The sequence below is a fragment of the Chlorocebus sabaeus genome, chromosome 2 (genome assembly GCF_047675955.1).
Source record: "Chlorocebus sabaeus isolate Y175 chromosome 2, mChlSab1.0.hap1, whole genome shotgun sequence".
Lineage (NCBI taxonomy): Eukaryota > Metazoa > Chordata > Mammalia > Primates > Cercopithecidae > Chlorocebus > Chlorocebus sabaeus.
Window position 1 is genome coordinate 6582985 of NC_132905.1, and position 16537 is coordinate 6599521.

Consider the following 16537-nt stretch of genomic DNA (forward strand, 5'->3'; position numbering starts at 1 on the left):
CACGGCCTGGTTTTTCATAATCTGCCCTAGCATGGGAGGGGTCTACACTACCTTTCTCTGTTCCCACTCCCACACCCTTTAATCTGACCAAACCACTCATCCATCCCTTCAACCTCCAGCCGTCTACACAGCATCTACCTTTCTACTTACCCTTTGTTCATTCTCCAACCACTCTACCTCCATCCACCCAATCTTCACTCAGATCCCATAACCCCCTGGAATGCCTACACTTTTCCAGTTATATCTTGACTTTCCAAATATGATGTTATTTTATGATAGTACTCAAACACTGCTTCCTCTGAGGAGCTTTCCCTGATGCTCTTTTCCTTCCTCTGAAACTTTGAAACAACCTGTCTACACCTCTCAGGGCACCCAGCTGGTCTGCTATGTCCAGGTGCGGTTATTTGTATCCTGAAGGCATGTGGAAAAGCCACGCAGGGCTAATTCAAACTCTGGCTCTCACAGATGGGGAGCTATGTGTCCTTAGTGATAAGATGAAAGGATGGATTGAGGATGGATGCAGGGTTGCTGATTGATGAACTGAATGGAGATCAGAAGAGTGACTTATTGGAGGTTGATGGACCATTAGATGGATGTACAGATGGATGACAAGCATCCAGAGGCATAGGTAGTTGGAGAATATGAGAAAGAATAATTACATGGAAGAATAAAGGGTTGTAACAACGAATAGAAGGATGGATGAATGAATGGATGGATAAATGGATGGAAGGAAGGAAGGAAGGATGGCTGGATGGACAGATGGATAGATAGATGGACAGATGGACAGATGGATGCATGGACAGTGGATGGATGGATAGATGAATAAATGGATCAATGGACAAAAGCATGGATGGATTGATGAATCAAATGAACAGAAGGATGGATGGATGGGAGAATGGGTGGGTGGGTGGGTGGGTGGGTGGATGGATGGATGGATGGATGGATGGATGGATAGATGGATGGATGGATGGATGGATAGATGGATGGATGGATGAATGAATGAACAGACAAATGGATGGATGGATGGATGGATGGATGGATGGATGGATGGATGGACAAAAGGATGGATGGATGGATGGATGGATGGATGGATAGATGGATGAATGGATGAATCAATGGATAGAAGGATGAATGGATGGATTGATGGACAGAAGAATGGATGGATGGAAAGAAGGAAGGAAGGAAGGAAGGAAGGAAGGAAGGAAGGAAGGAAGGAAGGAAGGAAAGAAGGAAGGAAGGAAGGAAGGAAGGAAGGGAGAATGCAAATGCACCTTCCCTCACTGCCCAAGCAGAATTCCAAAATGTGAGGGGATGGAACAGAAGACTGACCATCAGGCAATTCTGAATGGGGCAGAATAGTAACGTAGATTCTCCTTAGAGAAAATATTACTCCTTATACTTTGAGGCTTGAAGTTTTTCAGTGACCCTGGGAAAAGGACAGGGCCCCCTGTGGGGCCAATTCATTACGAAAGACAGTCCTGATCAGCTCACCTAAGCACTTGGGCTGACTCTAAGTGCCAGGCAGTCAGAGGCTGTTCGATAACTATTCATTGGAAAGTGACAGATTGATCTTGGAGAATTGCCATTCTAGGGAAGCATCCGCCAGCTGGGAACAGAACAAAAATGTCACTCCTCAGAGCACATTCTCTCATGCTCAGCAACACGAAAAGTTGACCCTGCTGTTACCAGCACAGACTTGAATCAGTAGTTTTCTCCACACTTATGCAGTGACTGTAACCCCCACGTTAGAGGGGCCCCAGGGAACATCACTTCACAGATAGAACCAATACCCGCAGCACAAGGAGGTCTGACCACTTCTGACGCATCTCGGGGCAGGACATGAAGGGCATGAGGTTGCATCAAGTGAACCCACAGAAAGTTGAGTTACATGTAACCCAGTTCCTGGGAGTCAGTTTGTCCATGAGGCCAGGAAGACCCAGTAGAAAGAGAACCCCTGTTCCCACAGCCTGAGTTGTTGGGGAGTTGACAGCAGATCGAGGATGGATGCAGGGTTGCTGATTGATGGACTGAACACAGGAAGTCTGTTCTAAACCAAGTTAGAAGGGCATCTGGACTAAGTCCCTTTCCAGGAAGGAAACTCTCACTAGCAGCTGATCACAGACAAACTCCGAGGCCAAAGGAAGATGGAAAGAGCTTCACCTTTCCTCCTGAGTCCCCATCCCAGCCTGCAAGGCTGGACTCAGAATAGCTGTGAAGTCTCTCGTCTGGGCTCCGAGAGGAGAGGTACAATGCACACCTCCAGGGGGTGCCGTCCACAGGGCCCCTGGGACAGAGCAGCAGGTTTCATTGTGCATTGTGGTCACAGGAGGCTTTAGGGACTCAGATTCCCAAATGCTGCCTCTAAAAGACCCAGCAGACTCTTCCTAACATAACTCAACACTTTGTGTTGTTCATAAAACTCGTTCTCTCTGCTTCTCTCATCAGACCCCTCAGGAATGCGGGTTGGGAAAACAAAGAAGGGGAAAGACAAAGACAAATTCACTTCTGCCTTATCTATAAAGTGTTTAGTTAAGTGCTGGGCACATAATAAGCGTTCAATAAATAACCATTATTAGGAGAGGGTGAGTTGGAGGAAATCGGACAGATCTGAATTTAATTCTGCCATGCTGATTTATTGTGCTTCTGTCCAAGGAAAACAGAGAAAAAGAGTAACTCCACTTTCTCTCTCCCTCTCTCTTTAAGACTGACTTCACAGCAGCGTCCTCCTGTCCCCTTTGCCTGCAGCCTGTTGAAAAAATGAAAAGAAAAAGTCAATCCGGCATGCTTGGCTGAGCCCCCACCCCTCCTGCCCACAGTTCCCTCCAACTTGATGTTTAATTTCCCTAGGTCGAGATGAAGCATTCTGATGATCCGAGTTAATTCAAAATGTAAATTTCATCTCCTATCGGCTAATGGCTCTGAGCTCCGCTTTACATAACAGGGGAGCAGCTGCTGAGTGAGTCACCGGCCCCCCGGCTCCCTGGTCTCTGTCCTTAATGGTGATGAACCCTTGTTGAGGCTTCAAACAGACAGCCGCAGCCTCCGCACCCATAGAGGCCAGACCTGAGTTCACCTCTGTGGGCAGAGTATTCTATTAACCAGGGAGACTATGGGGCAGGGGGCTAATGCCAACTCCAGGGGATGGGCTCAGCCCAGGAGGCTCCAACTGAGCTAGACTTGTCTCCCAGGGCCAGTCTTGGGCAGCCCAGGCTCATGGGTCCGCTCACCTAGATTTGGGAGCCTTGGCCTTGGCAGAGAATTTCACAAACTCTTCCAGCTTCCACTGGGTGCAAGGAGCTATCTTCACCTATCCTTGAAAAATAACCTTGAACCCTCCAGAGGTTGGCAGCTGGCATGGCAGACAAGGTCTTCCAGATGCTGGCTTTACTGGGATGAGGGTCCTCATGCTGCCCTCTGGGCCATAGAACAGGTCCAATTTCATCTCCCTGGGAGAAGCCAGGGGCTTCTCTTAAAGAATTGTCTTGAGGTCTGAGCTAAACAGCTCACACATGCCCCTGTAGACAAACAACCAGCAGCAGGTTGGGGATTTCTAGCTGACCTTTGTGGCCTGTGGATGAACCAGGCTTTGGGCCAGAACGGAGGGGATATGGGGTTATGCCTATGAGTCTAAACCCCGTGTTCCCCACTGTCCTTTCCCAGGTCTTGGGACTGGAAAAACTCAGGAGCAGGTGGGGATAGATGGTGTCATCAAGTGGGGCAAACAGGGGAGTGGGAGGCGTCCCTAGTGGTGGGATTTCAGACACGCTGCTAAGCTGCAGTGAACTACTTGGGGTGGAATTGTTCCCATCATGTCTTCGTGAAGTCAGCCACACTCTCTGCCTTGTCACTCTCCCCACGCCTAGACCTGGACTCACTAAATCCTAATTCTAAGAGTCCCACCAAAGAACCATATGACTCCAACCTCATGGCAGGGAAGACTTCCAGGGACCAAGGCAGAGTGCTCATTGTACAGCTGGGGAAATAGACTTGGAGAGGAAGGGACTGTCTTCAGGCCACGCCAGGAGCTTAGTGGCCGGAGTGAATACTTCCATTCCAGAGATTTCTGCTGCTAGGGAGAGGGGAGAAGGAAATAGGACCCTCCTGCCATATTGGAGCCTCTGGGTCCAGGGCCCCTGCCCTGTGTCTAGACCCTCCCCTATGCAGTGACACGAGCCAAACCCTCCCTGCAGCTGCCTAAGCAGTTTGTGTGGGTCTCCTGATGGGCCGAGAGGCTAGGGTGGGGTTCTTGGTCTCCTGACTCAATGCCAGTGGGGTCAGCCTAGAAGCTGAGGCTCCTGGGGACTCCTACTCTCCCACCTGCTAGCCAAGTAACTTTTGCAGGTCTTTGCTCTCTGTGGCCTCAGTTTCTCATCCAGTTGTTGGTGACATGACATAATTTTATGGTATTCGTGGTAGTTTTAGGAGGATCATTGGCCTGGCATTAAGTGACATTGAATCTATAAGGAGAAAGTCCATCCTTTTTCCATTTTTTTTTTACTCCTCCAGATTCAAAGGAGAGGGTCTCAGTGGGGTGCACACACCTCTTCCTTCCTCAGTTCTCTTTTTAACAAGGCGAATGCAGGCCTCTAACTCAAAGCCTTTGGTATATTTTATCTTGGTTATATTTATTCTTTTACTTACAACTTTATGGAGCTATAATTTACCTATCATAAAACCCACCCATTTCAGGCTGGGCGCGGTGGCTCACGCCTGTAATCCCAGCACTTTGGGAGGCCGAGGCAGGCAGATCATGAGGTCAGGAGATCGAGACCATCCTGGCTAACATGGTGAAACCCCGTCTCTACTAAAAATACAAAAAATTAGCCGGGCTTGGTGGTGGGCGCCTGTGGTCCCAGCTACTCGGGAGGCTGAGGCAGGACAATGGTGTGAACCCGGGAGGCGGAGCTTGCTGTGAGTTGAGATGGCGCCACTGCACTGCAGCCTGGGCGACAGAGCTAGACTCTGTCTCAAAAAACAAACAAACAAACAACCTACCCATTTCAAATGCACAATTCAATGGTTTTTAATATATTCACAGGATTCTGGAAACTCTACTACAATCTAACTTTAGAATATTTTCATCACCCCCCACAAAACACCCTGCAGCTGTCAGGGTCAGGGGTCAGCAGTTCCTTCCCATTGCTTCCTTCCCTGACCTCCAGCAACCCCTTAACTACTTACTGTCTCTACAGCCTTCCCTATTCCAGACACTTCATATCAATGGACTCATGCAATACAGGGGCCTTGTGTAGCCTGCTTCTTTCACTTCGCCTTGTCTTTCTGTGGTTACCTTAGCAAGGAATGCTGGTTTTGAATCCAGTTGGGATCTAACGTCTTTTTAAGCAAATCTCTTTCAATCTACTAATATTTTTCCATTTGAGTGAATGAATCATTGGCTCAAGTTACCAGCTGTCCGTGGAATGTGGAATGTGTGTTGGACATTTGGAAGATAGCCCTAATCCTCAGGGAAGATCTGCGAGGCCCCACACTGGTGGTCCTCTGATTCTGGGACCTTTCCACACCCTCCTCTCCCCCACAGACAACCTCTTTCCAGTTCCTTTCTTCGTTCTCCCTGTGAAGAGACGGGGGCCAGAGAAAAGTCTCCGCAAACAGTCAGTCCCTCTATTGAAAAAGCTCTGAAGGGCAGCTGCAGGCTGGGCCCTCCTCTGCAGTTATTCTGTCCGGAAGCAACATCAACAACGAGTTTAATTATGCAATTAGAGTCATTTTCCCAGGCTGAACAAATATTTACAGCATATTTTGCTGCAAATTGCCTCGCCTGGAGAGGAGTTTTGCCATTCAGACTGGTGAACATTCACACATTTACATATCCCATTACCAAGGGGCTCACAGACGAAACAGCTCTGAGGCAGCCCAGGCTGCGTAGGCCCAGCGCCCCCAGGAATAAGTGTCCAACGCAAAGACACAAGCAGGTGTCAACAAGGCAAATGTGTTCTTGGTCCCACTACAGTGCTACTGTGGACCAAATGACGTCCGCTGCTTCTCTGCGGCATCCCTAAGCCCCGGCTCTGCGGCATCGGAGAAAGCTCTGAGCTTCGTCCTGGAGCTAAGAGAAGGCCCAGATGGTAGAGAGAACATAGTGCGTGGAAACAGTTCTGCAACAATCAGCCCTGCATCGACCCGGTGCCGGCCACTCTTCCTGTAATCTGCCTGGGGGTCCTGGGAGCGGGGCCTTCACAAGTGCCTGTGTTTTGAACCCCTCTCAAGGGCCCTCGCTGTGCTGAGCTTCCTGTGTGAGGAGGAGCAGAAAAACTCCAGACAAAACTTCAGGAAAGCAGAAACAAGTTCATCTGCTTGATAACCCATCTGAAATTCATCTCTGTCTCAAGCCCCCATTTCATCCCGTGGAAGAAACTTTATCTTAGATCATTGGGGTAAAGTCAGTTCCTTCAGGGTTTTCTCAATTTGGGGGCACCCCCTGCCTCTGCCAAGCTCCCTTTTTTGCAGCAAAGTTCTGGGGGGGAGTTCGTGTAGCCTGAATGACATGGTGAAAATATGAATGACGCAGTGCAGTTCCCCCAACCATCCAACCCGGGACCCAGCTGCTACTGTTACCATTGTATGGTATTTTTAAAGGTTTTTTTTTCTAAGCATAAATGTACAAATACTCGATACACTTTCATTATCTACCTTGACAGGTGAAGCAGGTGGCAAATATTGCATGTCAATAACTTATCTTTTGCAGAGTCATTTTAAATGACTGCCTAGTTGTCTGTTCTCGAAAGAACTACAATTTCTTTTAGGTAATCTCCTATTGTTGGGCATTTAGGTTGGTTCCTAAATTTGGCCTTGATAAACAACTCCATAATGAGCATCCTTGCAATGAAATCTATGCAGACTTTCATGATTTTTCTCTTAGGACACATTTCTTAAAGGTAGAATTCCTGGACCAAACTCTGAGTCTTTTGCTAAAATGTTTGAGAAGGGTGAAGGTGGCTCCCTACAGGGATGGGTTCACTACACCAGGAGAAAAAATGCTTCCGATATTCCTGATTGACTTCGCTCTCCAGCTCCTTTTCCTGAAATGCACGGTGAAAGTAGGAGTTGTGGAGGCTGCACCGAGGACAGATTTCAACTCCAGAGCCACAGCCGGTCATCAGTGGGACAGCGGCTTGGTGGGGGAGCGAGCTTCCGAGCTCCCATAGCCTGGAGAAGTGGGGTAAAATAAAAACAAGAACAGCCGCCCCCACCAGGCCCAGCTGTGTGCCAAGTTCCTGGCTGGTATCATCTCATGCTTTTCAACAACCCCCTGGAGAAAGTAATCATCACGCCCATTTTACAGTTGAGGAAACTGAAGCTCAGTATTTCGTGCACTCACCAAAGGGCACACTTCCAGGGAGATGTAGGGTTGTGGCTCACACACAGGCCTTCCTGACTGCAGATTCGGCACTGCCCTGGGCTAGTTTATTTCATCCTTATCGGACTCCACCAGAGGTATCATGACCCCAGTGGCACAGAGGAGACAGAAGAAGACCCCACTGGCCAGCGGCAGAGCTGTGATATGTTCAAGGTTGCCAGTGTTTACTGCCCCCAGGGAAGGAAAAAGGGCAGGAGGGAGGAAGCAGGTGGCCAGCTCTTTCTCATAGATGAATTCACTGGGGCCATTGCTGCAATTGCTGACAGTGAGGACAAAGCAGAGGCTACTCCCCTGGCTTGGTGCCCTCTGGCAGGGTTGCAGGTCAAGGGAGCTCAGTAGGGCCCATGCCCTGCGGTCTTAAAGCCAGAACCGTGCACTCTGGAAGGTGCAGGCTGTTGGCACCCAGAAGGCCGAGTGAGCAGCCCAGGGGGCTCCAGGTTAAGGTGGGCCCCAGCAGAGAGGGAGAGAAGAGAGAGAGCCCTGTAATTCCTGGCTCCCAAGTGTGCCCGGCTCCACCTAGCCACCCCACCCCACCTGCCTACCTGCCAGTGCCCCCTAAATGACTCGACTGGGAATAAGGGCAGGTTTGTTGTCCTGGTTCAATATTTGTTGCGTAACTATTGTTTTCTGGTCTTTAACCCAGACTCCAACACAGCTTCCTGGAGGTCAGGGGGCAGCTCTTACATTGGATTCCAGTAGAGGACGTCAGTTCCAGTGTTGGTTTTGGAGCCATGTGGTCCGGTGGTAGACCAGGAATCAGGAGACTCTGGGCTCTCCATCTCACTCCAACCGTATTTTCAAGTGATGAGCCAGTCGCCCTCTATGAGCTTCCTGCAAATGGGCTTAGCTTATATACTTTGAATCATCTGAAAGCACAACAAGAGGACAATGAAGAATGAGCTCATAGTATCCTGTTTATTGTAGACAGAGGTCCCCGCACAGAAACCAGGATTTGGAGACAGATGGAGCACTCAGGAGGCATGGCTTGGGGAAACTGAGTCAGGAGCCAATGGCATGTATTGAGTCCTTTTGGTCCCCTGAAAACTCTTATGCTGCGCATGTAAGTCACCTCCTCTAGGCTGTCCCCCAGGCTTGCAGGGCCTGCTGGCAAATGGTCCAACACGAGGCTGCTTGGCAGGTGGGTGACGCTGTGCAGGAGGGGAAGGAATTTGGGGATGGCCAGTGTCTTTGCCTGCTGGGGGAGTGAAGAGTACCAAAAGCCCATCATAGGACAGTGGGGCACGAGGCATGCATTTTAACAAACTTTATCCTGGTGGCCCCTTTCAGGGGTTCAAGGAGCTGCCCAAAGGCCCCCAAGGGGTGGGGAAATGGAGGCCAGGTGGCCTGCACTCTGGACTCCCTCCCCAGCCTCAGGTGGGCTGCCTTGAGCTCTTTCTTCTTTAGTCGTGGGACTCTGAGTCAAGTACATGTCAAGAACGTGTTCTGCAGTGAAAAGGAGAAAGTTTGAATGCCACTGATTTAAACTAATACAGCAGATAGCATTGAATTCCACTAAGTGGTTTTTCCCATCAGTGGTTTTGATATTAGAACAAGCCAATAAGTCTGGAGCTAGGACTCTCAGCTCCTTAATGGGGAAGAAAATCCTGGCAATTTCTCAGCCCTGATAGATACTCCTGGCCTCAGTTTCCTCGCCTGTAAAATTGGGGTGATCTCGGCTTCACCTTCCATGTGAAGCCATCGTAAGGAGCAGAGGAAGTGAGGAAAAGAGGCAAGTTTTCCAGTTGAGGAGACTGGAGGGGTGGAGTGTGACATGAGAACAAGCCTGTCCGCTGGGGTGTGGTAGGGGTGAAGCCAATTTCACAGCCTGGACCCAAGAAAGAAACTACAACTTGAAGATAATAGTATTTACACAGAATGAATCTGTAATATAAAGTTTATGGTTTGTTTGTACCGTTCTGGAATATCCAATAAACACTGGGAGTAGAGGAGAGCAGGTGAGGTTCAAGGCAGAGCTGGAGTCCAAACCACCCACCTCTCTTCTCGGGCAGCCCATGGTGTTGGCATGATGACCAGGACACAGAAGGCGTTCAATTAATGCTTGCTCAACCCAGATCCTGTCGGCTTTTCCTTCTCAAGAACACTTGTCTTCCCCCACTCCCCCGCGGGGATGACAGTTGAGAAAACTGTTGCTTTGAAGAGTTAAAAGGCAAAAGCCTATGAAACTGTCCACAAAGTAATTTTTCTGGAAGCCTAAGCCCCCTCCAGACCCAAATTGTCAAAAAGCAGACATTAAACCTTCCCAGTCCAGCCACAGAAGCCTCACCATCTAAAGGTTTGTAGAATTGTTAAAGGACGCCAACTAGTGGCTTCAACAAATTCAGAAAACCCCAACCACGGTTCCCTGCCTCATTCCTCCCCATCTGCTCCTTCCTTCTCCCTGGGACCAGACAACGCACCCGCTCTTCAAGTGTGATTCTGAACGTCCCCACCTTCTTGGGGAGGGGGCAGGGATTTAAATCACAAGATGCTTAATCAGAGTTCACTCTGCTTGGTAGCTCAAATAAGAAAAACCGAGTAAAGCAAATCCATCTTTTCTATAAAACTTTATTTTGTAATTTTTTTCCAAGAAGTAGTAAGGGGGAAATATTGCAATTATGTAAAGGTAAGGAACAATGGTGTATAAAAATAATTTAAGCACACTTATTAATAACAAAGCAACTTTTTTTCAAGGAAAACTAGTAGGTCATCTTGCCCAAGATTTTTCCAAAGGTATTAAATATATTTTCGATAACAGTACATACAAATACACATACACAAATATACCACACAGGCACATGTGGACGTACATGCACACACGTACACACACAGACATATATATACAGCTCAAGTATTTTTTGGTGTGCATTCTAGCTAATCCACATAGCTAAAGTGAAAAAACACTAAAAAGATCAAATGCCTGAGTAACCTTAAATTTGAACAAACTATGCATTGGGTGTGAATTTCTGGAGGCATGCCAAGATTTCCCTTCTCATTTTCATTAGCTACTAGCTGGTGTTCTGTGGTTCTTCCCCTTAAAAAAATCAAAGTGTGTCTTTCAGATCTGCGCACGGCAGTGATGATTATTATGGTGGCATCAATTTGGGAAAACTTGCCCTCTCTCGCTCCTATCGCACCTTATGGATGGGAAGGGGGATGATTTTAAAGGTAAAGCACTCAGGCTCTGATTACATCTGGCTTATTCTTTGTTTCAAGGCAAGGATCTGTCTCTCGATTTCACAGGGGAGGTCAGCATTGACCTGATCCTCCAGATACTTCTCAATGTCTTCCACCTCCTCCTCCCAGAATTCCTTGGAGATGCTGAAGAGCTCCATCACGTTGATGTGCCCCAGGCCTTTCAGGTTCAGGGCATCCTCCTTGGGGATGTAGCCTATGGGTGTGAGCTTGGCACCGGCTTTCCCATCGATCCGGTTGAACATCCACTCCAGCACCCTGGAGTTCTCTCCAAAGCCTGGCCAGAGGAATTTGCCTTCCTTGTCCTTCCGGAACCAGTTGACATGGAAGATCTTGGGCAACTTGGCTGCTGGGTGCTGGGCCATGCTAAGCCAGTGGGCCAGGTATTTGCCGAAGTTGTAGCCAAAGAAGGGCCGCATGGCAAAGGGGTCGTGCATGATGATTTTGCCTGTTAAACAGAGAGGGAGCTTCCATTGGTAAATGATGCTCTCCTAGGCAAAACTGGCCCCATTGATTGTTGACATCAGCATGCTTTGTTCTCCTCTTTCTCTATCTCTCCCCACACACAGACACAGAGAAGGAGAGAGATGTAAGAGTGAAGAAGAGCGCTCTAATCCCACTTCTCTGTGGTTTCAAATCAGGACTTTGACTTACCTTTATATTCTGCAGCTGCTGTGGCCTCTGATCTCATGGCCGCCCCCACAAAGACTCCATGTTGCCAGCTGAGAGCTTCATAGACTAGAGGGACACCTTTAGCAGGAAAAAAAAAAAAAGGAAACATTCATTAGAGGCTTTAAAATTCAGCCTCTACAACCGGTGGTGTTATTCACAACATGGAAAGACATGGAAAGACAATAACTTTGTAATCGAGCTAGTTTTGCATTCACCAAGCTAAACTGCAGAAAACTGCTAAGTCAAGGTTACATGACTGAGGTCACAAAGTAAAAAGTAAAATTTGATCAAGCTATGATAGATTAAGGATTCAGAAAGGTTCCAGGTGACCAGAAGGGCTGGTTCTACATTTGAACTTGCCAATTATTCTGGCTCTTTGGAAAGGAAACTCAAGAAAGGAAGCCCCTGGGCACCCTCTGACAAGGTCATGGAAAAGCAGAGATTTCACAGATGCCCTTCGGTACCCAGCACACCCATGTTCCCAGCCTAAATGAACGAGAACCTCACCAGCAGGTCTACGGCCTCCAAAGATAATGCCTTCAATGGGAACGCCTTCCGGAGACTCCCAGGCAGCATCAATGATGGGGCACTGGCTGGCAGGGGTGCAGAACCTCGAGTTGGGGTGGGCACAAGGTTCCCCTATAAGATGGAGAAAGGCCCATGAGTGCCTGACTCAAACAGGCAGTCCCTGCAGCCCAGCACACCGAGGCCTCTGGCAGGGACGCACCATCCTCTGGGCTCCACTCCTTATTCTTCCAGGAAGTGATGGTGACGCCTGAAGCTAGTGGCTCATCAATGCCTTCCCAGTAAACGCCCCCGTCGCTGGTCTCGGCCACGTTGGTAAAGATGGTGTTCTTCTGGATGGTCTTGATGGCATTGGGGTTGGTCTTCACAGAAGTCCCAGGAGCGACACCGAAAAAGCCATTTTCTGGATTGATAGCCCTTAAATTACCTGGAGATTTAAACCAGAGAAGTAGTTGTGAGTGCCAGGCAAAGCAGAACACATACTCTTATATCTTGCCGGACTAATTTCTATGCCAACTTCTCAAATCTTTTTTCCCTCCCTAGAATATACATTTATCTCTTTTCATCCAAGCATCATATGTAACTTTGAGATGTTTACAATTCTTGCTTCCTCCACAATTTTCCACCAATACCATTTAAACGAATGTGTGTATGTAAACAAACAGCAACATATGGCCCAGTTTCAATCCAGATTGAATATTAAATTGAAGAATTCTTACAGAATACATATTTCTAAGGTTTGGCCAACTCTGGACTAACAGAATTTAAAAATCCAAACACTGGATCAAGGAGAACGTGGCATGTTTTGAAGGCCGATAATTCACTTGAGTCCAATCGTTACCAACAGTTGGGTCTAAAAGAGTCACCTTGTGCGTCAAACTTCATCCAGGCGATGTCATCCCCAACACACTCAACCTTCCACCCGGGGAGGCTGGGGTTCATCATGGCCAGGTTGGTCTTCCCACAGGCGCTGGGAAATGCAGCTGCCAGGTACTTCTTCTCACCCTCAGGGTTAGTTATACCCAGGATCTGTTGGGGACAAGGTTCATTTTTTTTTTTTTTGAGACGGAGTCTGGCTTTGTTGCCCAGGCTGGAGTGCAGTGGCCAGATATCAGCTCACTGCAAGCTCCGCCTCCCAGGTTTATGCCATTCTCCTTCCTCAGCTTCCCGAGTAGCTGGGAGTACAGGCGCCCGCCACCTCGCCTGGCTAGTTTTTTGTATTTTTTAGTAGAGACAGGGTTTCACCATGTTAGCCAGGATGGTCTCGATCTCCTGACCTCGTGATCCGCCCGTCTCGCCCTCCCAAAGTGCTGGGATTACAGGCTTGAGCCACCGCGCCCGCCGGGGACAAGATTCTTTATTGTGATCTTTGTTTCCTTCTCCCCGAGGTTGGTACTTCAGCCCAGAGGTTGGAATGTAGGCCCTCAAGATCTATTTCTTCAGGTATCAGTGCAAACAAACATTCCCAGAATCACAAAGTCCAAAGGATCTCTATGGTCCCCTGGTGTTTGGGGCCCTTCAAAAGTGACGTATACATGTGCACTAATCATTACTGGTGGGGTTTCCCAACCTGTCTGGGAACCTGCACGCTCGGAAAGGTGTACTGGGTCTTGCTGGATGGGAACTGTAATGCTGTTTGTTTCTGCCACCCCCCGGGCCTCTCATCTGCACGTCAGGGCTTCCTGCAGACTCACCAGCATGTGCTCTGCCAGCCACCCTTCCTCCTTGGCCAGCCGGCTGGCTATCCTGAGAGCAAAGCACTTCTTCCCGAGCAGCGAGTTCCCGCCGTACCCACTGCCAAAGGAGATGATCTCTCTGCGGTCAGGCAGGTGGGCGATGAGCGTCAGCTCCGGGTTGCAGGGCCAGTTGTTGACCAAAGGCTCTGTGAACAAGGACCCCTCCCACGTCAGTGCGCCAGGGCCCTGCTTGGGGGTCCCCGAGGCACCCGCCGGGGTTTGTTGTTCAGCTTTCTTTTTTTATTTTGACTTTTGATTCTGAAATAATACACTTACTTTGTAAAGGCAGAGGGCATCCCACAGAATGGAGGCATTTGACAAACTCCCCATCGCCCAGTGCTTCCAGGACGGGCGTGCCCATCCGCGTCATGATCCGCATGCTGGCCACCACGTAGGGCGAATCCGTCAGCTCGATGCCGATCTTCGACAGAGGCGAGCCCAGCGGCCCCATGCTGAATGGGATGACGTACATGGTGCGACCTACAGGGTGCGATGGGTGGGCACTGGTGAGAAATGACCTTGGACTTCGAACACAACCCGCATTGTTTTCCCAGGTAGACCCATTTTCACAGTCTTCCACTAACACCACCACACCCTGCTGGCCACCAGCCCCCCAGGTTAGGAGGGGCCACTGGAGAGTGAAGAGCCTGCTGAAATTAAAGAGTTTTCATAAATGTGCAACCAGGTCCCACCAAGCTATTTAAAACCCACATGCGTGGAAATAGTTTCCACGTTTGTATAAGACAGTCTGTAAAAGCAGAAGAGGGATGTGCATTTTCCATACATTGCCAACTTCATGTATGGAACCGAAAGATGTCTGAGGTGGTGGGAGCTTCCATTACTGTTTGAATTACCATTAGGATAGATGTAATAAGAAAAGGTTCTCTGCTATTTTTCCCAATCAAATCAATGTTCCACTCACCTTTCATGCACCCTGGGAACCTGGCATTGAACGCTTTCTCAAAATCCTCCTCTGACATCCAGCGACCGAGCTGGCTGAGGCCTGTTTTGGGGATGGGCACTGTGTCTCTTTGCTCTTGGGTGACGATAACTGTCTTGCTTTCAATCCTGGCCACATCCCTGGGGTCAGTGAGAGCCAACCAGCTGCAAAAATCACAGGCTTCCTTTCAGCCAAGCACCACAGGCAGCGAACCATCTCCTTCAATACCGTGGCTTTCCATGCCTAGCAGAGTGCTGAGCATGCTAACAATAGTCCGTCCGTGTGAACACACAGACCATCTAAGACATGGCCAGGTGGGCATTTACTCAACTGGGAGCTGGTCTGTAGGAGAGGGGCTGTCTTTCGTTTTTATCAAGAATCTAGTTGGCAGAGCTTTTGTGCACACCACCTCATTTAAAACTTGGGCTAGCCCACTAATGTCACAAAACTCAAATCTGTATGGTTCTGACCATTGCATTCAACTTCTTAAGAGTCTGAAACTCCTGAGAGGCCTTCATTCACCTTTCTCCACCAACTCCCAGGAGACGCAGGGGAGCCCTGCCTACAGGGGGCTGGGGCAGGCAGTGGGGGCTGAGCTTACCAGTTGTCATACTTCTTCAGCCGCCTGAGGATGCCCTCCTCTTCCATCTGGCCCAGAAGCTGCGCATTCTCCTCCTCGGAGCCATCGCAGATGTGGATGTGATCAGGCTGACACAGCTCAGCACTGTTCTCAAGAAACTCCCTCACTGCCTTGGGCAGGCTGTCCAGGGTTCCCTGGATGACTTTGGCCGAGAGGTTCAGGCCATTTTGCAGTCGAGGAGGCATTTCTGCAGAGTGCTGCTAAGGGGCACGAATGTGAGGTCACCTGAAATAGAAAACGCAAGCGTCCTGAACAAAAACAACAATAGACATCTTCAAACACATTCGACGGCCTTTTGCTGGGGCCGTGCATTGCCAAATAGTTATTACTCTCAGGAAAAAAATGAGTTCATCTTTGTAATTTTTCGAAATGTAAATGCAAAGCTCTACTTACCTTTCTTCTCTTCGGATGATCTCGAAGGGAGATCCAAGGTTTCTTTCCGGGTTCTTCCTGCTGGCGAGTTTGTGTTCCCAGTGGGAAGGCCGTGCTCCGTGGCAGAACCTCCCAGCTTTAAATACCGTAGAAAAGAATAGTCCTGCCCCTCAGCGGCACCCAGGGAGGCTCGCCACTGACATCAGGGGGCAGGTCTCTGGATCATGGCCAGGGTCAGTTATGCTTTGAGCCAACTCACTGCAACACGCCCCGGGGAGATAATCATTGAACAATAGTTGTTAATGAATGCTGGGAGACTTCGGGCCCTCAACCAACCGTAGTGAGTTTTGACACAACTTCCAATTGACTAAACCTTGACCCATTTTACTGCTGATGCAAAACACAACACCCTTTTCTTAATAGGCAGATGGGGTCGAGGACAAGGTTGCCCAGGGCACCTACTGGACTTCAAGGGCTGCTGGCAGCACATTTTGTGTGCCAAGAGCTGCTGGTTGGCAAAACACCACAGCTATAAGATGTCATCCCACAGTCAAAGTTCACAGTCAAAGTGCATGGGAAGGATGCAACCTAACTTGGGCAAATATGTGGCTTATAGGCAAAGATTGGAAATACCTAACCTAACTGGGGGCTAATCACTCTATTGATTGTCTGCTGTGTGCCCCCAACCGCCCCAGATGTAAACTCCATTAGGGCAGGGATTTCTCCCTATTTCGTTCATTTTTCTATCTATAGTGCTTGGCGTAGAGTAGGCACAGAATGCACACATACTGAGCACTGTTCTAAGAGCTTGGCATCATTACTACCCTCTGAGGTGGAGACTATGAACAACCCATATACAGATAGGGAAACTGAGGCAGAGACTGTGTAGCTACTCCCAGCTGGCTGGTGGGTGGCAGAGTGAGTATCTGAACACGAGGAAGTTGGGGCCTAGAGCACCACGTCCCTCCCTGTGAGGTACCACCAACTTTCCAGAACCTTCCCTGTGTCCTCCAGGGAGTTCTGGGCTGAGTGCAGTTACTCCTGTAGTCCACTAGACACTGTTCACTTCCCTGGCAAGTCTT

The 16537-nt window shown here is 49.0% G+C and overlaps 1 protein-coding gene across 1 annotated transcript; it reads right to left on the minus strand.

The window, feature by feature from the left end:
• Positions 1-9927: 9927 nt before the first annotated feature.
• PCK1 (phosphoenolpyruvate carboxykinase 1) lies at positions 9928-15602 on the minus strand. The gene is made up of 10 exons (XM_008013224.3): positions 15477-15602; positions 15045-15308; positions 14426-14607; positions 13780-13983; positions 13462-13649; positions 12634-12796; positions 11970-12194; positions 11750-11881; positions 11225-11320; positions 9928-11018 (listed from the first exon to the last, which is right to left on the minus strand). The coding sequence occupies exons 2-10, from the start codon at positions 15266-15268 to the stop codon at positions 10564-10566; spliced, it is 1869 nt and encodes a 622-aa protein (XP_008011415.3). The 5' UTR covers positions 15269-15308; positions 15477-15602; the 3' UTR covers positions 9928-10563.
• Positions 15603-16537: the final 935 nt, after the last annotated feature.